This window comes from Chinchilla lanigera, unplaced genomic scaffold, assembly GCF_000276665.1.
Source record: "Chinchilla lanigera isolate Chin_1 unplaced genomic scaffold, ChiLan1.0 scaffold00048, whole genome shotgun sequence".
Taxonomy (NCBI): domain Eukaryota; kingdom Metazoa; phylum Chordata; class Mammalia; order Rodentia; family Chinchillidae; genus Chinchilla; species Chinchilla lanigera.
Window position 1 is genome coordinate 4,579,595 of NW_004955449.1, and position 26,859 is coordinate 4,606,453.

Genomic DNA, 26,859 nt, shown 5'->3' on the forward strand with positions numbered 1-26,859 from the left:
GCAGAGAGTTCATGAACAAAAACCAAGCTGCATGGGAAATACTTCAAAGAATCAACAACTGGGATCTCACCTTACTGAAAAATTTCTGCACATCTAAAAAAATCACCAATAAAGTGAAAAGAAAACTCACAAATTGGGAAAAAATTTTAGTCAACTGCCCCTCAAACAAAGGACTTCTATCTAGGACATATAAAGAATTAAAAAAAAATCAGGCCCCCCAAATTCAAAGACCCAATCCAAAAATGGGCATCTGAGATGAAGACACACTTCTCTAATGAAGAGATGCTAATGGCAAATAAATACATGAAAAAATGTTCAAAATCATTAGTCATTTGAGAAATGCAAATGAAAACAACACTGAGATTCCATCTCACCCCAGAAAGAATGGCTATCATCAAGAAATCAACTAATAATAAATGCTGGAGAGGCTGTGAGGAGAAAGGAACCTACACTCCACTGCTGCTGGGAGTGCAGACTGGTGAAAACACTGTTGAAATCAGTTTGGAGATTCCTCACAAAACTAGGATTGGAAGTCCCATTTAACCCAGCTATTCCCCTTCTGGGTATTTCCCCCAAAGAATTAAAGACATCATACCATAGTGATATATGTGCACCCATGTTTATAGCAGCACAATTTGTTATAGCTAAATCTTGGAAACAATCCAGATGCCCATCCACTGAGGAATGGATAAAAAAGATGTGGTATTTTTATACAATGGAGTATTGCTCAGCTATTTAAAAAGATAAACTCGAGGCTTTTGTAGGCAAATGGATGCAACTAGAGACCACACTCATAAGGGAAACAAATTGGACCCAGATGTGTAAACATCATATTGTCTCCTTGGTGTAGGAACCTGAAAAACTAGGTACAACTCAAAACATACAATAGATGATAGGAAAGGGAAAGAAATTGCTCAAAGGAAGGAATGACTGGGATGAGGGAAAGAAGAAAAAAGGCAGGCAAAATATATATATGAACAGCTGCGATGACTGTATTGCTGATGTCTGATGGTGTACTGAAATGAACAGTTAATGCTTACAATTTTTTATATTCTGATCAATTTTGCATGCTTGTGTCTCGTGGTCTGTGCAACTGACTTGAAGGTAACAAGATGCAATGGAATTACAATGGTGAACTCCTACCATCTTGTCTAGTGAAATTCTGTATTATCTCTAATGTTTTATTGAAGAATTATTTTCTTATTCTCTTTAACAGTTTGAGCAATCCTTCATTCTTACACCTGGTAATCTTAGCAATGTAGTTGAGGATAGCGATATGTAATGTAACAACCACTGTTGATTTGTATTATTTTGTCTTGAGGCTCTGTATCACTTTGAATGTTCTTGCTTTGATTTGTTTATGTTTGTGATACTGGTATGCTGCTACTGTTCTAGTTTTTGTTTGTTTGTTTCTCATTTACTACTCTCTTTAAAACAAAAAAAAAATAAAAATAAACAAATCCAGCCTGGACTACATAACTATGTTAACCAGCACACCTAATCCTCTCATCAACACATACCCTTATATACTGCATCCACATCTCACTGTCAAACAAGGAGTTAACTTAGCAGTCTAATTTCTATCCTCTGGGTCCTAGACTGGATCTCAGGGGCACTGCAAAGTCGTACAATCTTTCTAACTCACTCCATTAAATGGCTCTGGCTTTTTAACCCCACTGGGTTCTAAATATGGCTTCGGTGATGCTTTTCCTTCTTTCTGGCTATTCTCTGTCCTAGTATATGTCTACATTTTTACTACTCCAGTCTACCTCCTAAAGTATGCCCAGCCTGCTCCTCCATCAAGAGGGGAGCAGATATGAATCCTATTTTGCTCTAGAATTTTTTGTATAGTTACAGTGAACTTGTTTAAATTTTTAAAAATTTTATTACAGTAAAGAAGCATTGCCAAGAGTGATAACTGTGCTTGAAATGACAAGGAGTATTTTGCGAAATATAAATGGCAATGTGTCTTTTACTGTATTACATTTTTAAAATTTAAACATTCACTGTATTTTTTATCACAGCATGTTTATCAAACATTTATGGCAATTTCTGTCAAATAAAAACATGTGTGTCCTCATCCACCTTATTCATGGGATCTGGCACTGTGCAACTTCCGGCTCTTCCCCAAAGCCAAAATGACCATGAAAACTAAATGTTTTGAATTGACTCAGGACACTGAGGCAGCCACACTGCACAACTAAAGACAGCCATGAAAGTGAACTTCCTGCACCACTTCAGAGAGTGGCAAGAACAATGGGGTAAGTGTGTTCGAAGAGGGGGAGTATTTTCAGGGGGGCTGGTGGCAATATCTTCAACTCTAAAAAAAATTATACATTTATACTTTTGGTCCACATTGCATACCCTTTCCCTGCCCTGTACTGACTGTGCTTTTACTGACTGTGCTTCTGACCTACTCCTTCTGCTGTGCTCTTGGGCCTTCCCTCATCAATTTGGTACAGTCATATCATACATTAATTCATGGACAGGCAAATCTATATAAGGCTCACTGTGCCTTATCCTTGTGCTGCACCCACTGGAGCACATTCATCCCACTGCTACTTGATTACTACAAAGTAGGAAGGCAGGTAATAGCCCTGCCATACTTGATGTGCCTGATTAATAGAGAGCTTGAAGTGTCATAAACTGAGAAATAACCACATTGCATTCATCCTGTCCACTCCAGATGATCCCAAATGAACCAAGCAGTGCTTGATACCATCCAGCCAGATTGTAAGGCCATACAGGAAGGCCTATGTACAGTCAACAGGAAGGACCGAGACACACTCACAGGTCGTCTGCTGTCTCACAAGCATCAAGTATCATGCATACCTACCAGTGAATGCCCACCTTGCCTTGGTGATTTGATTCTAGTGGCTAAAACCATGCCTTCCCCCCCCCCATAAGACCTAAAACACAAGGTAACAACAGGAATGTGAGGGTCAGCAATACAACTCTGGAGATGGTACAGAGTCTGGGGCCACATCTCTTTCCACACTGTTATTATCTCCAAACCATCAGTGCTTTTGGTCTGCAATTTTTCTAAGTTACAGAAATCAATAATGTCAGAACCAAATGAAAAATCTGAGAATCAAAATAGATTCCTAGTGGATAACTAATTGGTGAGCTTCAGGATGGAGGGGCAGAGATGAGAACTGTCACTTCAAACAACACCACAGACTACTCAAAATAAACATTTATCATGAAGCACTTTATATTTCAAAGTCTAGCTGGAAACTTTCAGAAATAAGCAGAGACCACCACATCAGTGTCTGGATCTACACATCCATTTCTTTCTTCCTCTACCAGAAACACACATCTTAGCAAAGGCTTCATGTTATGAGACCAAGACAAAACCTGCTCTGCAAGTACAAGGCAAAAAATAAAGCAAACCTTTTATACTTACTCGCCCTTAAGGCCACTAAGAGTTATGTTATTCTTTGATCTTTTAAGCCATGCTCACTCATATATATTATTGTCAACATCTTTGAAAAAAGAAAAACATAAAGCATTAAACAATTTAAGGACTTTTCACAAACCAAATGACAGTAGGTTTTTATTAACATATCTTACAATGTTGATTATTCCTAGTTTATAATTTCTGCTTAATTATAAAGGTTGATTTAGTTTCTACAGTAATGTACTGTATTTAAATGATCATTCATACAAGATATCACACCAGTACATTTTTTTGAATAATATACACACATCACTCTAACTTGGACCTGTTATTTTTAAAAGTAGGTTTATAAATGGGACTTATAAAAGTTATGGGGAAAAATTAAAGTTCTAGTTTAGCAGCATGCATGTATGTATTCAAGTACAATTTTCAACCAAGTGCCTTTTTTAAAATTTACTGGTGACTAATTCACCAATATCAAAATAAACACTATCAAATACCCAAATTTTAAAGTTAAGGCTAATATTTTCACTTCACATCCATATGCACAACCATAAAACATTCCATTTTAAATATGTATTAATCGAAGTCTGAATACATTATACCATGTATATATAGTATCAGAGTTTCAAACTGTAGAATTATTCAAGTTCATGAATCCTGTAACAGTGTTTACTAGAGATGTAAATAAGCATTTTGCTCTTCAACCACACTTACAAATGGTCTGGTATCCATAATGAGCAATGCAAAAAATATGACAGGCTGAACTTATGATACAATATTTAAAAAAGTAGCAATGTGTTGGAAAGGACAGTGATTTAGTCAAACAGGATCAGTCTAGTTTTACAGAAAGTTACCTTAATATTTTGGAAATGTATACAAAAATAGCAAGCTATTTCCATGTATTTTCTTGTACTGAATGCCTAATTTTTTGATGTTCTGAACACACTTAAATATGTACTGCTCTGTTTTCCCTATTTTAATGCAAACCCATCACTTAATGTTCATTTTCATATTCTATAATGTCATGTCATTTAAGAAATTTTGAAACATGGATCTAATGTTATTTTTATATTTTATCATTAGACATTTCTTATTCTTACATGTAACAAGCCATGGAAATCCAAACTACCAGGAACTGCTTGATAAACACTATGTACGAAATAATTATCAAATTACTGAATCATTTGAAATAAAAATTTAGTAGCAATATATAACATGCTTTTCTGTAATCTTCCTTTCCTAATTCTAGAGTGGGTTTGAGCTCAATCATTCTTTTTCTTACTGGTTTAAAAACCCTACGAACATAGATTACTTTTCACAGCAGTTTCTAAGAATGCGGATGCATGGTTCATTTGTGAGGGTCATCACTACATTTTTCTTTTCTCTTCTAGGAAACCATGCAGAAATAACAGTGATTACACTGCATGAATACAATAGAGCTGAACTTCTTGAGCTGATAGGGAAGTTCTAAAACTTATGGTTCACTTGTTGGGAAGTATGAGCATTTCCAATCCAATCATATAAACAAAAGCTTTGTTGGTAATAAAAGGTGGGCATGCACAGACTCAAAATCTGCCACATGTATGTTCTAAAACTTTTTTATTTTATAGTAAAAATCTATTCGGTACTACCTCTAATAATTCTTCCAAATGAAATGGCAAGTTTTAATAATTTTGATTTGTTTTCCTTTTTTTTGGTTCTTAAGATCAAACCCAGTGCCTTGTGCATGCCAGGCAAGCACTCTACGACTGAGCAACATCTGCAACCCCAGAACTTTGACTTTTAAGTATTCCCCAACCACACATATACTTCCCCCAAATGTACTGTATTATATTAACAGCAGCTATCTACTTATTTTACAGCTATTTCAATTATTTACCTGGGGAAAATATTTATGAAATTCCTGAGAATGAATTAAGTTTTCAGCAAAGCCTTAAACTTTTAACAGATCCTCACAATAAGAAAAATTTTTAAAGTTCTACTATTAGACCAACTTTTACTATACAATATTTCACATAAATCATGTTTTACATTTTTCTATTACATACAGCAAAAGTCTCAAATCAACACAAGAATGGCAGAGAAAAAAGATGCATTATGTTTAGGAGATGCAAATTAAAACATAGATAGAAAGAAGCAGTAAAACTTCAAATAAATCACACCCACTCTAAGTGTCAATAAATAGCTGATATGCATTGTTGGGAGAATCATTTCTGAATGACTTTGTGGACACATTGTGCTTTTTATTAATTGTGCACTTAAAAAAATGACCACTAAAGAATGATTCAACTTATTTGTTAAGTTTTCCAGATACTTTAAAAAAATTATTACACCATTAATGTGATTACCAAGCACCTAATTTTGAAAAGGCTTCATAATGTATGTTTTCTTTTTTTCCTTCAGCGAAAGCATTAATCCCCTAAATTAAGTTAAAGCTTATTGTTGATAAAATAAATTCCTAATGAAAATGATACAATGAAATGCTGAGGTGGTAAGTCATAGTCCATTATAATGTGGACCCCATCTTTTATTGATGTGATCAAAAGTATGAGAAATCCACTGCTGTTCAAGAACTTTGTATCTTTCCTTACAAATGTAGAGAGGCTTGCCTCGCCTAGAATAAAAAGAGAAAAAAGTATTAAAGATAACATAATACAATGAATATTTCATATACATTTTTAAAAATAAGTACTTATGGCAGAAATATCAGTAATTTGGTTTATTTCATGTTTCCTCAACATGTTTATAGGTTAAATATCTGAAAAACTGGCAATTATTCTAAATTAATGATCATTATAACTTATTATTTTTCTAAAAATCATGACTATAAGGCCCAAAATGGTACACTGGTTTTTACTGACCGAACTTCCGTAATACCCAGACGAGTCTACGCAGATCCTACCTCAGATCCCGGTCTTCTTCTCCATGAGCATCCAAATACACGGAACCCCAGAGGCAGAAGCGGTGACCTCGAATAATGATAATCACTGACGCATTGATCAAAAGGAAAATCCCAGTTCCAGCACCACAGTTCTGAGAATGCTAAAAAATTTAAAATATATCAATTCATTTTATAATCAAACGGGTTTTAAGACAAATCAAGTGCATCTTAACTAAATGCCTCCTAATAAGATATTTAAAATTTTAACGTAAAATTTCATCTATGTTAAATTTACAACCATTTACTGTTAACACATTAGGAAAAATCTGGAGTATTATCTAGAAGAGCAATTAACAGCCAGGCTAATTCAACAGCTAGCACTCCCAACAGCACAGAAGAATGCTGTTTCACAGCACATTTAAATGTACCATTAAAATTAAGAGAAAATAGAAGAACTGGAATTGCATTTAAGAAAGGTTTTACCCACAACCTTGGGTTTTATTTTCCCTTCTACTGGATTAAAAAAATAGAACACAATTTTTCTATATACTATCGGTATGTTTAATTCAAACACTAGTTAACTGTGATGCTCTGATTTGACAATATACATCAGATTTCCAAGAGATCTGAGTTTTTATAAATTTTGTACTGTTTCCTCTTGCTTACCAATACACATTCACAGTAACTTTGTTGCTTGCAGCAAAGTCCTTTCAGGCACACAAAAGTACCACAAACAAGGCAGACAGCGGGGTCCTTAGGAACCTTGGTGCAGACACTACAGGTTTTTCTGTGGTAGTACTGAAAAATGGTATTGTAATTCTCAGGCAACTGTAATAGATGTGGTAACTTCCATCTTGACTCCTGGATAAGCAAGGCCTAAAACATCCAAAAAAAGCCATTAGGTCTATGTATTTAAGACACTAACACAAAATATTTATTTTTAGAAAGGATTTTTCTTTTCTTTTTTGAGATAGGACTCTGCTATCGCCCATGCTGGCCTCAAATTCACAATCCTCCTGCTTCAGCCTCTCTAGTAGCTGGGACTGTGGACATATGCCACCAAGCTTAAGAATTTTCTTTTAAAGGAAGGAAAATCTGTCTCCAAGAATATGACTTATTTTCTCAATATACCTCTTTTCCATCTTATACATGACAAAAACAGGACTTCAACAATTACTATCCTCTATTTTCATATAATTTCAACAGATGTAGTATTTCAGATTAAACACCTTATGTAAACCTCTTATTACTTTAAAAGAAAAACAATTATTTCTAATCATGCATGGAAACAATCTGGGTATATTTGTCTTTAAATATGGCTAATGCAAAAGCTTCAAACTGTTCTACAGTTTTTAAAAACCGTATTTTGGCCTTTCTCAGACAAACAATTCATCAGTTTTTTCTTTAGGGGAAAGTCATAATTATAACTCATTATTTGTTTTAATATTTTAGACTTTCCTTTTTAGAATATGAAAATGCATTATACCTCAAACTGTTAAGATAAGCACTTGTGGATACAAGGGGCTACTATTTTTATGCAAATTTACTGCTTAAAGTATGAAAACAGAAAAAACAGAGTTAGTTATATTTCTCTGCAGAGTGTACTTGATTTACTACTTGTACTGTAGCACTTGTATAAAAATACTGGAAAGAGCATTATTTTTTTTTTTTTTTGAGACAGTGTTTTCCTATGTAGTTCAGGCTGACCTAGAACTTTTGTAACCCAAGGTTGACCTCAAACTCACAGTGATTCTCCTGCAACAGCCTCCCGAGTACTAGGGTTATAGGCATATACCATCACACCCGGCTGTATCAAATTTTTTATATGTTACTCTACACCTAAAATAGATGAAATGCAGTGTGAGTCACTATCTAGAAACTATATGAATAACAGGCAGTTCGTACAGCTTTGTCTGATCTGCACCAACTATCTCAGTCCAAAGAAAGAATAGACAAGCAGCTAGCTTGCTGTTTGTCAGTCAGTTCATGGATAAGGTGGCCATGGAAGCAAAGATAAGGGCAATATGTGGACTTATAATGTGCCACTTCCCAGGACTCCATGCCCAACCCTGGACCCCAAAGATGACATTCTGTTTTAGATTCTGTGAGGGGACTCATTCTGTAACAGGTTGACTGGAACCCTTCCATGGGTGAAAGGGCCTGCACTTTTCCTGCACTGAACTTGACACCTATTATAGGTCAGTTGTGTATTACTTCATGGTCTCTACCACAGTCTCCAGTTCAAGAGTTTCTTTTACAAAGAGAGACATAAGGCACCAGATGCCTGCCCACAGGATTCACTGATCATAACATATACTCAAACATCTGAAAAGTTACTAGTCTTCCAAATGCTGAGTTGCTGCACTGATGAACTTTTAGACGGCACCAGCTGGGGGAAAAAACCGCCTACAGAATGAGGTATGTGCGCCTACATAATGAGGTATATATCTCTAAGCAGCCAGTATATATGGGTGATCTTTCTCAAGGCTGGAATGTATAGGCACAGGAACCAGGAGATAGAAAATGACTGGGCACCTCTCACAATTACTTGGTGTGAAAATTTGGTTTGCAATTAAAAACTTAAGTTTGAAATTTCTGCTTCTCTAATATACTGGACTCTTCTGTAGTTCTAATACCTAAAAAAGCTATATACTATCATCTATCAGGTGATATGATAATAATTGTCCTGAATTAGAATCTAAATGTCATCTGACCATTACAGGCTCTTCATACCAGTAGAACAAATGGGGATGTCTTACAGTATCATCTGGAGGGACTGATACTCCTACTAAGAACAATAAAAACATTACCATATAAATGATAGGAGTACTTTAGAACTTAAAACCTCCAACTGCCATTCCTGCCACGTACCAAGCTTGAAATATGAAATATTTTTTCAAAAATATTTTAACTTTATACAAGCAAGACAGGACCAAAAACAGGAAGCTCAGCACTCTCAGAACAAAGTTAGGGTAATGTCCTTCATCAAACAAACCCAATCATTTGACGTAGTAAACAAAAAAGGTGAAAGAAGAAAGTCATATATGGTTACAAATTCTCTTGTTTACTGGGCCACATATTTTCATTTTCATACTTTTTCTTTGTCTTACTATTGAATTCAGGTGACAAAATGTTAACCAAAATTTTCTGGAACATCTAGGTATGACAAATCAGAGGTAGAACAGACATCTAGATGCAGGGAACCCCAGTGTGTAAATACTGAAAGCTACCGCAGGCTGCTTATTTTGAAAAATCATTAATGCATTTGAATTTGTAAATGGCATGGTTGTACCATTTTGGACAGTGGAAGAAGTGGAACTCTCTGAACAAGAAGGATGTATTTGTGCTGGGCAGGTAACAATGTAATAGGCTACTAGTCTGTTGGTTTCTAAAGTCTGCCTTTCATCCTCTTCTGCTTCTATAATAACAGCATTATAAGTTCTTTTTTGGAAAATAACCACCTTTCCATATGGTTCCAATCACAAGATCCTACCCAGCCTCACAGGGGTGTCCATGATTCAAGTCAGGCCCATCAGATTTTTTTCTCCTGGGAATCTGAGTATCGGGCACACACTTGGAAGAAAGGAAAGTAGCTGAGGCTGAATCATCCAGTTACAGCACTTCCAAGAAAACAGGTCAGAGATCTTTGTGGTTTCTCTTCACAACAGATAGCAGTTCAGTGCTTCTTCAGCTGTACAAGTTACCCAGTACCCCCCCATCAAATCTTGCTTTTTCAGTTGTTTTCTACATTTGTTTCATTTTCCTTACATAAAATCAGAACTAGATTTTGTTGTAGCCAACTAAAGAATCCCAGCTGACAGAAAAATCCAGAAGCAATAATTTGCAGCTATCCACCATTGGTACTTTTGGATTATTCAGCTTGTATCAATATACATCTCTATTCAAATTTTAAATTCCTGGGAAAGAGAATCTGGTTGGCCTAAGGCCAGGGTCAGGGTCAGGAACAGAACAGAGTAAAGAAAGGACAAGAATGGAAATGTAGGCTAGCAGGGGGCACATTTAAATAACTGGCAAAAATTCTGCATTAGTAAAAATAAATGTCTACTATTCTGTCTCTGAGATAAATACCTGTCACTCAATTTTACAAAAAGATGAAGAATTTTTAAAAGATAAATTCTATTTTTCACCAGTATCCATATTCATAGTCATTCTCCTAAAATGTAGACTTGTTCTTAACTTATCAGGGCACACAGGCTAAGGATGGATGAGAGAACACAGCATGGAAACGTTTCAGAGGAGGCTTTTGATCGATATTCTAGGCCAGGTAGAGGAGAAAAGGAAACTGGATCTTACTGGCTTCTACTTTTTGCCAAGCACTCCTTTTACAATTTTATTGTCTTTACGTCCTGAAACCATTTCTGTCTCCTTTCATCTTTTAAAGTTTTCTACTAAATTTTAAGGAAAAAAAAAAAAAAGAGATAGAGGGACAGCTTTGGGAACTCCAGTGAGCTGCTGCCCCCCTCCACACACACACAAGCTTGGAGCCAGGCAAAAACCCAGACGGTTCTAGGGGCCTGGGGTCCACCCCCCTGCCCCAGTTGGAGCTGAACTGCACCTCAGACAGCTTTGGGAACTCCAGTGATCTGTTGCTGCCCCACACAAGAACTTGGGAGCCAGGTAAAAACCTGGACAGCTCTAGGGACCTGGGGTCCACTTCTCACCCCTCCTCCCCTTGGTTGGAGCTGAACTGCACCTTAGACAGCTTCAGGAACTCTGGTGTGGGAACCAGCAGGGGCAGTGGTAGTGTATGGAGATGCGGTAACCATGACCTACCCACTACTACAGCCCGGTGGAAACAGGGCTAAAACCTGGACAGCTTTGGGAACCTCCGAGTGGGAGCCAAGCTGAGCCACATACAACTGTGGGAGCACTGGAGATTGCACCCCCCACACGCACACACACCATCGAGGGAGTCACACTGAGCACCAGGGACCTTTGTGTCCTTGCCCCTCTACTACAACATCATCCTGGGAGTAAGGCTGAGCTCCAGGGAACTTTGGCATCTCTGAAAATGACAAAACAAAGGCGCAAAATGCAATCTCAGACCTCTACCCGACTAGAACAAGTCCAGGAGATACTGACACAGATGAGCTTGGAAGTCCTACACCTGAAATTTCTGAAATGATAGCAGCTGAAGTAAAGAAACAACTCCATCAGGCTGTAGAAGACATCAGATCAGAAATAATCTCTGAGGTTAAAAAAAAAAAAAAAATGACAACAATAATGAAAGAATTGCTTAGCACATCTAAAGAAGATACAGGAAAAAAAATAGAGGAGCATAGTAAATTAATGGAAACCTTAAGTGAACAGTATAGGAAAGAACAGGAATGCATGAAACAGATTCAAACAGATATCCAGGAAATTACAACTTCCATCAAAAGCTGGCAAAACCACTTGAATGAAGCTGAAGACAGACTTTCAGACCTTGAAGACAGCATTGCTGTGAATGGCCATGAAAGGAAGGAACTCTTAAAAATAACAAGAAACCAAGATATAACAATTCAACAACTGCAAGGCAAAGCAAAGAAAAACAAAGTAAGATTAATAGGTATCAATAAAACATCAGGTGCCTGCACAAATGACATAAAAAGACTATTTGCTGAAGTAATAGCAGAAAAGTTCCCAAGCATGGAAAAAGAATTGGACATTCAAGTAAGTGAGGCATATAGAACTCCAACTAGCCATAACCAAAATAAATCTACACCCAGACATATACTGGTCAAGATCCCAGAAATTCAACAAAAGAACAGAACATTAAAAGCTGTTAGAGAAAAGAAACAGATCACCTATAAAGGAAAGCCTATCCTAATCATGGCAGATTTCTCAAAACAAACCATCAAGTCAAGAAGAGCTTGGAGTGAAGTATTTCAGGTATTGAAAGAAAATAACTTCCAACCCAGATTGATGTACTCTGCAAAACTATCCTTCAAATTTAATGGAGAAATAAGTACTTTCACAATAAAGATCAACTGAAGAACTTCATGAGTGCCAAACCAACCCTACGAAGAGTACTAACAGATATTATAGAAAAAGATAAAAAAGACCACAACTTTAAGAACATCTACAGAAAGGAAACATCAAGTGGAGCAAGTGATTAAACAGAGGGAAACAAGAAGAACTAATAGCAGGAAAACAACATGACAAAGATAAGCCAATACATATCAGTTATAACCATCAATGTAAACGGATTCAATTCAACCAAAAGAAGTAAACTGGCAAATTGGATCAAGAAACAAAATCCAACAATATGGTGTATACAAGAAACACATTTAACTCAAAAGTAAATTCACAGGCTGAAAATCAAAGGATGGAAAACAATACTCTATGAAGGGCTAGGGATTTAGCTCAGCAGCACAGCACCTGCCCGGCAAGCACAAGGCTGTGACTTCAATTCCAAGTACCGGAAAAAACAAAACAAAACAAAAAAATAATCCAATACTCCATGCAATAGGTACCCTGAAAAAAGCGGGGATAGCTATTCTGTTCACAGACAATGGGAACTTCAAACCAAGAACAATTAAAAGAGATAAAGAAGGTCACTACATACTTGTGAGGGGAAAACTTCAAGAGGAAGAGATAATAATCATAAACATCTATGCACCAAACACAGGAGCACCCAAGTATATAAGACAAATTTTGACATGAAAAATGAAATAAGCAGCAACACAATCATAACAGGGAGCTTCAATACCCCACTGTTACAAAGAGATCAACTAGACAAAAAATTAGCAAAGAAATAACAGAACTAAACCAAACATGTGAACAATGGACTTAGCAGACCGGTACAGAGTGTTCCACCCAACAGCATCAGAATACACATTCTTTTCAGCTGCACATGGGACATTCTCTAAAACAGACCATATGATAGCACATAAAACATGCTTAAGGAAATGCAAAGGAGTTGAAATTATCTCATGTATACTATCAGACCATAGTGCAATGAAACTGGAAATTAATGACAAAGGAAATCGCAAGAACTCCATAAACATATGGAAATTAAACAGCACCCTCCTGAACAATCAATGGGTCACAGATGGAATCAAAGGAGAAATTACACACTATATACAATCAAACGAAAATGTATATACAACTTACAGAAACCTGTGGGATGCAATGCAAGCAGTACTCAGAGGGAAATTTATAGCAGTGAATTCCTACCTCAGGAAAACAGAACAAGAAATAAACAATCTTATGCTGCACTTTAAGCTTCTAGAAAAAGAAGAACAAATCAAACCAAAAGCCCAGAGAAGGCATGAAATTATAAAGCTCAGGGCAGAAATTAATGCTATGGAGACTAAAAAAGCAGTACAAAGAATTAATGAATCGAAGAGTTGGTTCTCTGAAAAAATAAAATTGATAAACCCCTAGCCAACCTTATTAAAAAAAGGAAAGAAAAAACTGAAATACATGCAATAAGGAATGAAAGAGATGAAATTACTACAGATTCTGTAGAAATTCAAAAGATCATCAGTACTTACTTTGAAAATCTTTACTCTCACAGGATGGAAAACACAGAGGAAATGGACAGATTTCTAGATATATGAACTACCAAAGCTGAATGAAGAAGATATAAAAATCCTGAATAACCCTATATCAGCAAGCAAAATTGAAAAAGTAATAGAAAACGCGCCAATGAAGAAAAGCCCAGGTCCTGATGGATTTACAGCTGAATTCTACAAGAAATTTAGAGACAATTTAATGCCAATACTTCTCAAACTCTTTAAGGAAATTGAAAAGGAAGGAATTCTCCCCAACTCATTCCTGGAGGCAAGTATTATCCTGATACCAAAACCAGAGAAAGACCTAACCAAAAAAGAAAAATACAGACCAATCTCCCTAATGACCATAGATGCATAAATTTTCAATGAAATACTAGCAAAAAGAATGCAACAAATCACCAAGAAGATTATACACCATGACCAAGTGGGATTCATCCCAGGAATGCAGGGTTGGTTCAATATACACAAATCAATTAATGTAATATACCATATCAATAGAGCCAAAGACAAAAATCACATGATCATCTCAACTGATGCAAAAAAAAGTTTTTGATAAAGTCCAGCACTTATTCATGATAAAAACCTTACAGAAAATTGGCATAGATGGACATTACCTCAATCTGATAAAAACCACCTATGACAAACCAACAGCTAACGTCATTCTAAATCGTCAAAAACTGAAAGCTTTCACGTTAAAATCAGGAACAAGACAAAGATGTCCAGTGGAGCTGGTGAAAAGTCAAAATACCATAGGGGAGAGCTCAAGGTCCGCTGGGAAGCCATTCAATGTCATTTAATATACGAAAGACACCCAGGCTCCCCAAGTCCCACCTGGCCCTGTATTTCAAGAGCTGTGAAAGTGCTTGAAAAAACAAGCAGTAAAGGAAGCTCTATTAGGAAGAAATTCTGAGTGTGTTCTTCACTTTTTCTCATAGTGTGGTCCAGTTATATCCATCTCTTACCCATGACATTCCTGCCAGGTTTAAAGACAAAAAAAACAGAACTCTAAACTCTAGGTAGGTATAATCTATGAGTAAAGACGTCACTAGATAGGAAAAAGATCTTTATACCTAATAACAAGGTTTAATTAACTTCTTCCATTTCCCTTTCTTTGGGGAGAGGCTGCCGAGCGTGTCCTGCATGCTAAGTGCATGCTTTACCACTGAGCACCTATGGATCCCTTCGTTTTCTCTAAAAAAAGAAAAAAAAAAGTATAAAATGGCATCTTCTTAAAGATTTCAGTAGGCCGGGCATGGTGGTGCATGCTTGTAATCCTAGCACTCGGGAGGCTGAGGCAGGAGGATCCTTGCAAGTTCAAGGCCAGCCTGGGCTACAAAGTGAGTTCAAAGCCAGCCTGAACTGCATAGCGAGACCCTGTCTCAAAAAGACAAAAAAAAAAAAGATTTCAGTATTTTAAAAAAGAAGAAAAACAAAGCAGAGACATTTATTACCTAAATTATTCTTTCCTTTACTACTCATTTCAATGTTTATAAATTATCTAATATCTTTCTGAAATACTGATGTTTTATTGCTCCTCTGATGTTTAAAAGGAAAGATAAAAATTTCTTGCTTTTTCTGAAACTTGGTCCCCTTTCCATCAGTTTTTTTCCGCCAATGACATCACCCCTTCACATACTTGTTCCACAAGTATTTATTAGATGACTAGTCTCTCATCAGGCACTTTCTAGGAATCAGTATCTAAGAACAAATACAAACAATTTTAGCGCTGGGGATGTAGCTCAGTGGGAGAGTTTCAATCCCAAGTATAGGAAGATAAAATCTGCTCTGCAGAGCTATGTTTAGACTGATTAAAAAAGAATGTGATAAACAGGGGCAGAGGTGTAGCACAGTGCTAGAATGGACACTTAGCATGTGTGAGGCCATGTGTTTAACTTCAGGAAGGAAGGGAGGGGTGAGGAGGGAGATGAAAAGAAAAAAGTACGATAAATATGGCAAGGGTTAGAGATAAAAGTATAGCTGGGATTAGAACTGTACAGGAGGTGGACTATCAGACCAATGTTCACAGCTGAGTTAACAGCCTCAAAACGTGATGAATGTAATGGAAGAGTAGAAAGGCTGGTTTAGATAAAAATGACAGCAATAAGAACACTACAGAAGTTTAAAAACATGTGATACACTTCAGACACATCCTCTTGTGATTTGAGGAAGGCAACAGCAGAAGAGTGGTTTAACATGAGGATGGAAAGGCAAGATGGTGAAGGTCCTTGTCTGCCATGCAAGGAGTCGTTATCTTCCCCAACAAGCAATGGAGCACCAAGAAGATGCTTAAGCAGGAGCATATTCCTATCAGAACTATAACAGTATAGTCAGAGTCTCCTGATTATTTGAGTGTAAGATCTTATAGTCATGAGCTTCTGGTCACCATATACAATTCTGTGCATTAGTTACTTTATAATTTTTAGTAACAGAAAAATAGCCCAGACTTTCTATACCACCTAAACAATCTCTGTTTTCTATCTTTCCTATTAAAAAGCCACCAGAATGACTGGGCATGGTGGCGCACACCTATAATCCCATCACTTGGGAGGCTGAGACAGGAGATTCACTGTAAGTCTGAGGTCAGCCTGGGCTACACCGTAGGTCAAGAGCAGCCTAAACTACATAGCAAGGCCCTGTCTTTAAAAAAAAAAAGCCTTCTAATTATCTCCCTAAAATACTATTTTTATCATATTCCATTTCTCAAAAGATGTAGTTCTACCTATAGGAGAAATTCTTCACACCAAACCAAGGTACTCACAGCCAGCCACTGCTGCCCCACTCCACTCTCAGTTCATGCATGTCCAATAAAAACCTTTTCACCAGCTGAGCTTGCAGCATAGGCTCAACACATTTTAAAGTTAAAGATAGCATCTTTTAGATTTGCTAGCCTAAATCTTTTTTTTACAAATGTGAGGCATTATTTTTTCAAATACGAATACAAGTTCCTTCCTTATCTTAAAATTCTTTTGTATCTTCCAAGCCTAGTATCCTGATTATTTAAGGAATTCAATAAAAATATGCTGACCTAAAGCAAACTAAAATAATACCTTACCTTTGTTAACTGAAATATTTCTGCTTTATACTCGTAATTTTTATATGAGCAAACCATTTTTAAAATTTAATCAGTTTAATAAACACTACCAAGAACAAATGACATGAAATTTAAAATTCTTCATTATTCTGTTATCTATTAGCATATCTTCACTGTGACAAATGAGTACTATTCTCTTTACATACCTTCCCTTGTTCTGCATGTCTTTCAGTAAATGATTTTATCTCAAAACACCACTGGGTTATAATATCAAATGCTGGAACTGGCCAATCCAGACAGGAGGCACTGATGAATGGATGTTCTGTTTGGTAAAATGTTGGCAGAAGTCCCAGGCAGCTGGCAAGAACTGAATATTCTTCTTCTTCCTTTTAGACAGGAAATAGAAAACTCTCATGATACTTCATCAAAAACATTTTCTACCATAGATATTGTAAGTGTCATCCTCATCAATTACTTTAGAGCAGTAAGAAAACCTTAACTGGTCAATTGAAATAAAGGGAGTAGAAGGAGTGAAAGAAAAAGGGTTCCTAGCTGAAACTACAGATACAACAGAACTATTTCAACTACAACAGAAATCATATTTCTCCAACTACAACAGAAATATCATATATTGTTCAACAGAACTATTTCAGCTACAACAGAAATCATATTTCTCCAACTACAACAGAAATATCATATATTTCTCCAACTACAACAGAAATATTTTTCTTTGGAAAGTTAACCTCTCTGTGTCGTAGTACTTGCTTCTTTGCTACATTTATCTTTAAAATAGAGTTGTCACATATGTGATCACTAGTCTGTAAAAGCCAGCTATTCTATGAAAACAAAGTTTATTTGTGATAAAGATAAAACTATTTTTGTTTAAAAAGGCATGGGTTGTGGATAAAGACTAATAATAAAAACATGGAATTCACAAGAGGCAGTGCTAAATAATGTTGAGTAAGAGCGGTGATAGTGGACAACATTGTCTTGCTCCTGATTTTAGATTGAAAGTTTTCAGTTTCTGTCCATCTAGTATGATGTTGGCTCTCGGTTTGTCATAAATGGCCTTTACATGAACACGTTCTATTGTTTAATGAATGGTGCTAGAAAAACTGGCTTTCCACATGCCAGAGACTAAAACTAGACCATGTCTCTCACCATGCACTAAGCTAAAATCAAAATGGATCAAAGATCTAAATATTAAAACAGAAACACCAAGTCTGTTGGAAGAAGGAATAGGTAGAACACTTGAAGATATTGGTATAGGCAAAGATTTTGTGAACAAAATCCTAACCACACAAGAAATATTGAAGGAATCAATAACTAGGACCTGATACTATTAAAAAGTTTTGCACAGCAAATTACCAACAGAGTAAAAAGACAACTCAGAGAGGGAAAAATTTTAGCCAGTTGTCCCTCAAAGGACAAATATTTAGAACATATGAAGAACTGAAAAAATTAGACTCCCCCAAATTTAAAGACCCAATCCAAAAATGGGCTGCTGAGATAATATACACTTCTCAGAGCAATAAACACAAACGGAAAATAAATATGTGGAAAAATGTTCAACATCATTGGTCATTCAAGAGATGCAAATTAAAACAACACTGAGATTCCACCTCATCCCGGAAAGAATAACAAATGCTGGCAGGGATGTGGGGAAAATGGAACCTTCTCCACTGTTGGTGGAAGTGCAGACTGGTGCAGCCACTGTGGAAATCAGTGTGGAGACTGCTCAACAAACTAGGATTACAGGGTCCATTTGACCCAGCTATTCCCCCTCTGGGTATGTTCCTGGAAGAATCAAAAACATCACACCACAGCAATACACACCCATGTTTACAGCAACATAGTCTGTAATAGCTAAATACTGGAAACAACCCAAATGCCCATCTATCCAGGAATGGATTTAAAAGAGACACATTTTTTAATACAATGGAGTATTACTCAGCCATAAAGAAGATAAACTTGAGACATTTCTATGTAAATGGATGCACCTTGAGACCATACTCTTAAATGAAATAAATCAGGCACATGTATAAATATGGCATTGTTTCCCTGGTTTGAGATACTGAAAATATACATAAGGATGAAAGTATATAAAAGGCATTGTAAAATAGAAATACACTGTTCAAATGAAAGGGGAACTAGGACTGAGGAGGAGGAAGAGAAAAGAAAAAAGTAGTAAAGGAAGGACAAAATGGAAACAAAGCTTTGTAAGTAAGGAGGGGAAGAAGGGTTGAAAGGGGAGGGGAATGGGAAAAGAACAAGATATATACAGGTACAAATTCCCTGCACTAAATGTGATAAATATGTATATCTAAACTGTACCAATAAACTTAATAAGAATTTTCAAATATTCTTCATATAAGTGGAATCATACAGTAAGTAGTCTTCTGTTCTCGGTATCTTTCAGAGTAATATTTTGAGGTTCATTCATGTCGTTACGTATATCAATGTCCTGTTCCTTTTAATTGCTTAATAGTATTCTGCTGTACAAATATATCATATTTTATTCATGCATTCATGGATTCTGGGCTAGTGTTTTGTGAGCATTTATTTAAAGTCTTTATGTGAACGAACGTTTTCATTTCATTTGATAGATACTGTGAGAACTGTTTGGCTGAATTAAGTATATGCTTATTTTTAAAAGTGATTGAACTTTTTCAGCTGACTACACCATTTTGCATTCCTACCAGTAAAGAATGAGAATTCCAGTACTCCAACTCCTCACCAACCCTTGGTATTCTTGCTCATATTAATCTCTACCTGTCTTATGAACAGTATGTTGAGCACCCTTCATCTACTTCTTGCCACTCATATATATCAAAAAGTGTCTGTATTTTTCTTCACACTTTGTGTTGGATTTTTTTCTTCATTATCAAGTTATAAGACTTTTAATATATGTTGGAGACAAGTCTTTAGCACATGTAACTATTTTATGATTCACATATTAAAAAAGTCACCCTTTTCTCAATCATTTAATTTATTGAAAGGAGATACTGCTATGATTCTAGATTCAGCAGCAACCATTCTTTTGTTTACAAGCAGTTCTGGTTTTATTTGTTGTTCTGCTCTGTACTGGAAACATAAATAAGTGTTCCACATTAAGAAAAAGTCACCCTTTGAAAATATGTAATCTAGTGGGTTTCAGTATATTCACAAAATGGGGCAGCACTGCTATTGTCCAATTCCAGAATATTTTCACATCCTCTATTGTAAATGAAATTCCTGACTGCTCATTGCTAATACACAGAAATACAACTGAACTTTAAATACATTTATCTTGTATCCTTGAACTTGTTTATTAGCTCTAATAATTTTTTTGAGATTCCTTATGACATTTTAAATATAACAGCACCTAATTTGTGAGCAGAGACTATTTTACCTCTGCCTTTCCAATTCGGATGTTTTTTATTTATTTTTCTTGTCTGTCTTGCTAGGGAGGCTAGCAGAATGCTGAAAAAAGGTGGGAAGAGCAGACATCCTTGTCATGTTCCTACTCTTGTTTCTTGTCTTTCATTGTTCACTATGACTGGTTTTACCTGTAGGTTTTTCATAGATACCCTTTATTACTCTGAGGAAATTCTTTTCTATTCCTGGTTTTGTGAAGGCTACTTCCTGTTGTTGTTGTTGTTGTTGTTTTCCCCTAGGAAAAGGTACTGGACTTTTGTCCAATGCTTTTTCTTTGACTTTTGAGATCATATACTTTTTCCATTTATTCTATTAATACAGTATATTAAATTATTATACTATTAATATATTAAATTACCTGATTTTTGTCACATCAATAGGGTAATTCCTAGAATAAACCCATTTGGTTTTGCCCATATTCACTGTAACCTTATTCACAAGAGCCAAAATATGGAATCAACCTATGTCTCCAAGGATGGGTGAAATGACCTCTATATCTGCACTAATTCATCTCACACCTGACCAGTGCACCATGCCATGGGGGAACATAGATTTTCTCCAGTGTCAGCCTCTTGCTTATAGCATCACAGATTATAAAGAATTAACTGTTGGTATGCTGCTTGAACTGACTACACTGACAGGCAGCCCAATTCTGTCTTGGTTGAGCTCCTGTCATCTAGATTTATCTGCTTTGTTGATCTTTGCAAACAACCAGATTTTAGATTCATTCTTCTCTCTACTGTTTCACCATTACAACTTTACTGATTTATCCTCTGGTTATGATTTCAATTTTTTCTAACTTACAAAAGAAATTAGAATATGTCACTCCAACATATGCCTCTTAGACATAAATATTTTTGAGCTGAAGCAGCAGCAAACTGAGGAAGGTGTCTTTGTACCCTAGCCTACTTCCATTTTAAGAGAGGACGTAAGTTCTCTTCACTGGAGACAGCTGTTACCAGCTCATATACGGCCCCACAGGGAACTACAAACAAATGGTGCTTCACCAGTTTACTCCCTTATATTTACCTTCCTACAATTTCCTACTTCTCGAAAAGTCTAAAACTGCTTTCCTTTGTTTTGTCACTTTCCTAAAATTTATTGATCTTTGTTGAGGATATTTTATAAGCCACAGTTTAAGCCATGGATTTGAGTTACTGTCACTGAGCTTCTTCCAATGTGATATTCACTGCACATACTAAAAAACTCGCTTTTCTCTTGTTAGTCTCTCTTTTGACACAGGAGTCTATTCCAACTTACCAGGTTGAGGAGAAACTACATTTCTTTAATAATACTTTCTGGATCTAATTTGCTCTATAATTCTAAATGTTGGAAACATAGATAAATTGGTTTAACCATTTTTATAAAATACAAGCCTTTGAAGTTATAAATCTCTAAGAACTAGCTTAGCTGCAACCTAAACTTCTCTATGTTGTACTTTCATTTTCAAAGATATTTTGTAATTGCCTTGTGGTTTTCGGTTTCATCTATAAGTTACTTTAAAATGTGTTCTTTATCGCACATTTGGGCATTTTCTCTATTTTGGCTACTGATTTCTAATTTTACTCTGTGTGGTTAAGGAAACATGATTTATGATTCACTTTTTAAAAATTTACTGATATATATTTTCTTGATGACACATGGTATATTCTAGCGACTAGTTCCATGTATACTTATAAAAATATGAATTGTGCTACTGTATCATTATTGACAGTGTTGAGGTCGTCTTTATCCCAGTTGCTTTTTCATCTCCTGATTACTGATTGCTAAGTACAATGAAGTCTCCAACTATAACTAGATTTGCTATTTCTTCTTTCAATTTTGTCAACTGCTCTTTTGTGCAAATATATTTATAGTAGATCTTTCTGCTCTACTGAGAGGGGGCATTTATTTTCAAATGTAAGGCACAAATATAACTTGGGAAAGTGAGAACTACTAACAGTAGAAAAACAGTGTTTTTCCAAATTTTTATGATGGGGGAAATCCAACAACTGATAATTAACAAAGACCTACATAATTTGGGGGCAGATTCTCATAGGATACTTCAGGATTACATGGTCTTTCACATGAAGCATATGTTGAGTCCAAGTGTGGATCATTAAAATGAGAGAACTCTCACTCCAGAAAAATTGATGAAAGAAACTCAGTTTTCCTAACTTGGACAAAATATTCAACAATCAGAGATTATTCTAAACAAAGAAAAATTCATGAGACACTTTTTAAAAGATCAAATTTGTGGCCAGGGATATAGCTCAGCGGCATAAGCACTTGCCTGGCAAGCGCAGGTCCTGAGTTCAATTCCCAGTACCAAAAAAAAAAAAAAAACAAATAGTAATTTGTTTTTCTAATTTTTTTCTGAAGAAACATTATGTAACAGAGAGGTCATATGAAAGAAAATGCACATGATTCCAAAAATGGAAAATCCAAATTAAAACTACACAAAAATATAGTATATTACCTAGAGATAATATTTTATCTAGACAAATGATCTAAAGGCAAAGATCAGGGTGATAACACACTAACGAGGTCCCAGAATAGAGAAACTCTCATTTATTACTGTTGCTAATCTAAACTGGTACAACCTCAATGAAGAGCTGTTTGGCACCATCAAAACTATAAATAGGGGCTGGGGATTTAGCTCAGCGGCAAAGCGCCTGCTTGGCAAGTGCAAGGTCATGAGTTTGGTTCCTGGTACCGGAGAAAAAAAACAAAACAAAAAAAACACAAAACTATAAATAGGCCATGTGGTGGTGCATACCTATAATCTCAGCACTCAGGAGGGTATGGTAGAAGGATCATTGTGATCTTCTACCTGTCTCAAAAAAGAAAACAAAAGAAAAACTAAAAATAGATGTAACTACTGACACAGAAAATCACTTCTAAGAACTGATCCTACAAATATAATAATACATGTAAATAGTAAAGAATTAGAAACAATTCAAATGTTTATTAATGGAGAACTGATTAAATGTATCCTAGTATATTATATATTGAAATATTCTGAACTCCTAATTAGCAAGGGCTTCATATTAAATATGAAATGACCTCCAAGTATACTGTGAGGGGAAAACGCAACAGTAGAACACTGGGTATAAAAAGAGCTAAAAGAAAAAAAAATGTCCTTTACACATATATCTATTTGTATAGATAAAATGTCTCTGGAATAATACAGAGGAAACTGATATCAATTCAATGGCTAGGGAGATGGGTCGAAGGAGGTTTTTTTCACAGAACATCTTTTTGTATTTTTTGAATTTTGAAAAATATGAATCCATCACATAGTCCAAATAAACTTTTTTGTTTTCTATAAATTCAGTGATAGTAATATATCTACAATATTTAAAAACCAAGAGTTATAAAAAGATAATTATTAAACAAAGTCTTTCCACCAACTTTGTTCTTCCATCCAAATCTCAAGCTCACTACCCCAACTCCTAAGAACTGGCCAAAATTAATGTATCTTATATGTATTTTATTATATGTACCTTATACATATAATAGCAAATATTAATATCATTTCTCCTCTATCTGCACATAATTTAAGTACATTTTTCCTTTTAGTTATTTAATATATTTTTACTTTTTTTTACATCAACACATAGAAAACTTCCTATCTTTTCTGCAGAGTATTCCATTGTATGGATAAATGAGAACTGATTTAACCCATTTCTCATTGATGGGCATTTGAGATGTTTTCATTTTTTTGATATCCCAGTATGTATATACAGCTACCAGTAAATAAATCACTGTATTATTACCGTATTATAAGAAGCTATCTTTAGTAGTATAGTATAGTAGTAGCTATCTTTAAGGGTATACTGAGATCAAAGGGAATACAAATGTAGTATTGTAGAAGTTCTTAACAGAAAATGACCTGTATTTCTCAAAAAGTGTTCTCTATAGCAAGCAACAGCATAGCCTATATATGGTTCACATTCAGAGTCTAGACTAAATATGTCTGCTTAACTTAGTAGCTGGGAACCTTGAGTAAGTCTCTTCATTTCTCTGTGCCTGCTTCTTTGACTATAGAGTTGGGATGCCAACAGATACTTCATTGTTGCTATGAAGTTTAAATTAATTTAAGTACAAAGCTTAATGAATAGATTTGCAATTAAAATCAAAAGGAACAAAAGAATAAATATTAATAAAATATTTTAGATAAAAGTGTGAAACATGGATGGATGAAACAAAATATTGTAAGTGGAAGTAAATGACATAGAAAAGCAATTGTCAAATCCACAAAAGTTCTAATGTGTATAACAATGCACCCACCCACCCTCTAATACAAACAAAAGGCTAAAATGAATAAAACATTAACAGCAAGTGAACACACACACACGCACACAGTAAGATTATACATGATGGGAATCTAGGCAGCTAAACAAACTTCTATCGGAAGCCCTACTTTTCTCCCGTTAGAACTAAAGTAGGTCCTCTTAAATGATCCAACTAGCCCTGCAATTTCGTTTTTTGTTTTTTTTTTTTTTTGGTTTTTCTCTGGTACCGGGAACCGAACTCACGACCTTGCGCTTGCCAGGCAGGTGCTTTTGTCGCTGAGCTAAATCCCCAGCCCCTAGCCCTGCAATTTCAATACATAAAAAATACTTTCATTTCAAATCCTGACTATTCTATCTCTGAAATATCAAATCATTCCCTATCCTCTTCTATTTCTAGTATGTCCTTTTCCAGATGTTTTTTTTTTGTACCCAACCCTCTATTCCTCACTTCTGAAATCTGTCTTAGACTACAATGAAGTTTTACCTTGAAATAAAATTTGAATGACATCACATTTTTGTCCAAACTGTCAGTGGTCCAAATTCCGTCACATTTAGATCAAGATCCACTGTGATTCAGCTTTACCTTCTCTCTGACTCTTGCTCTGTCTGACACTATTTTCACGCTCCCAACTCAGTGTGCCTCCTCGTTGGTACTCCAATCACTTTCAACACCTAGGTCATGAGCCTCTGCCTCAGGATATTTTCCAACTTATAGGGAAAAAGTACACTAATAAAAATAAACAACAAGCAAGAATGGAAAGAACCACAACCAATGCCCTTTAAATGGGAAGAAGATGGAGCTGATAAAGGAAAAAGTTGATTTCAGTTGAGTAATCTTTACACTTAAGGGTGCTCATCTGCCTGAAATATGCATTTTGAAGTTAAAATTCTCAAGGACTATGAAAGAAAATATCTAACAGATGAATATTTGTTCAACATCTTAAAGCTCTAAAATGAATATTTTGATGACAAATATGCAGAGTTTACCTTGAAGTACTTAGTAAAACCAAACAAGCCAACTATACAATGTGATGGTCAATTAGTTAGGAGAGAAGGAATAAAAATTGTTTAATTCTGATATACTTCAGGCTTCAGAAGCCATTAAGTATGGTGAATGTCCTAATTCCTACATCAAATTTCCTAGAACTGAATGGATACAATGTCAGACGCATATTCCAATAACACAGTTTAGGGTTACTACTTCTCTTCTGGTTTCCTACCGTGTTACTTTCTTGCTCACTCACAGTTCTGTGAAATAGATTAAACCAGTAATAATTCATTCATCCAAGTTTTAACACAATCAGCCACACACCAAGTATTTTAATGCTATTTAAAAAAATTACAAGGACACCGTCACACCTTCAATCTGTTTTCTGAACAATAAAATATTTAAAATGACATTAGAGGGCTGGGGATTTAGCTCAGCGGCAAAGCGCCTGCCTGGCAAGCGCAAGGTCGTGAGTTTGGTTCCTGGTACCATAGAAAAACCAAAACCAAAAAAAAAAAAAAAAAAATGACATTAGAAGTGAATAATGTTAGTAGTAACATCATTATACTGAAATTATGATCCTATTCAAGTACAGGGCAAGAATTAGCACAGATCTAATCTAAAACTGCTAAAATACTCAACACTGGTAATATTGCCATAAAAATGGGTGAATACTAACTACAGCAGAAATAGTAAATATTTTAAATATTTATTCTTTTGAGGTAGACTAACATATGACACTTACATGTATCAACGTAAATAGTATTATACAATACATCAATAATTTTAAAAATTGGCTTATTGTAAAAACAAGGCTCCCTACTTTGTACCCCAAATTATACCTGGCAACTAGGTAAATCTTCCCCAAAAAGGTGGTGCTGAAGAAGGCTGGTGATTCTAAGGAAAGGTAAGCAGAAGTCTTGTAAGTATTTTTCCATGGATTCAGGTGACCAAGCAACAGGACTGACCTAAAGTTAAAAAAGAAAATTTGAACAATTCATTCTATAATAGATGTAGCTTTAAAATTACACTCATAATGACAATAAAAATCTATTCTTGCTCAAAAATTATTACATCTGATCTTAGTAAAAGCATACCATTGTACACTCTTGAGTCCCTTCTTCATGGTATAATTTCCCTTTAGAAAGTTCGCTCATAACAAAGCTCAACAGCACTTCATAAGACTTTTCTGCATCACACGCATTCTGGAAAAAATTTAGAGTATTAGTCATCTGGGCCATTAAAAATTACAAAAAACTTGAATCAAAAATAATACTTTTACACAAGTATATGAGCCTGAATTCTTTAAAATCTGGGCAAAAGTATACAACTCTGGATTCAC

General features: G+C 35.5%; 1 protein-coding gene across 1 annotated transcript in view; it reads right to left on the bottom strand.

The window, feature by feature from the left end:
- Positions 1-3,519: 3,519 nt before the first annotated feature.
- Ubr3 (ubiquitin protein ligase E3 component n-recognin 3 (putative)) overlaps positions 3,520-26,859 on the bottom strand; it is a 190,361-nt gene continuing 167,021 nt past the window's right edge. Inside the window, exons 35-40 of the mRNA XM_013518691.1 lie at positions 26,615-26,722; positions 26,360-26,485; positions 17,042-17,221; positions 6,951-7,160; positions 6,306-6,445; positions 3,520-6,017 (exon numbers count right to left, since the gene is read on the bottom strand). Coding sequence (XP_013374145.1) covers positions 5,900-6,017; positions 6,306-6,445; positions 6,951-7,160; positions 17,042-17,221; positions 26,360-26,485; positions 26,615-26,722 — 882 coding nt within the window. The 3' untranslated portion in view covers positions 3,520-5,899. The remainder of the gene's footprint in view (positions 6,018-6,305; positions 6,446-6,950; positions 7,161-17,041; positions 17,222-26,359; positions 26,486-26,614; positions 26,723-26,859) is intronic.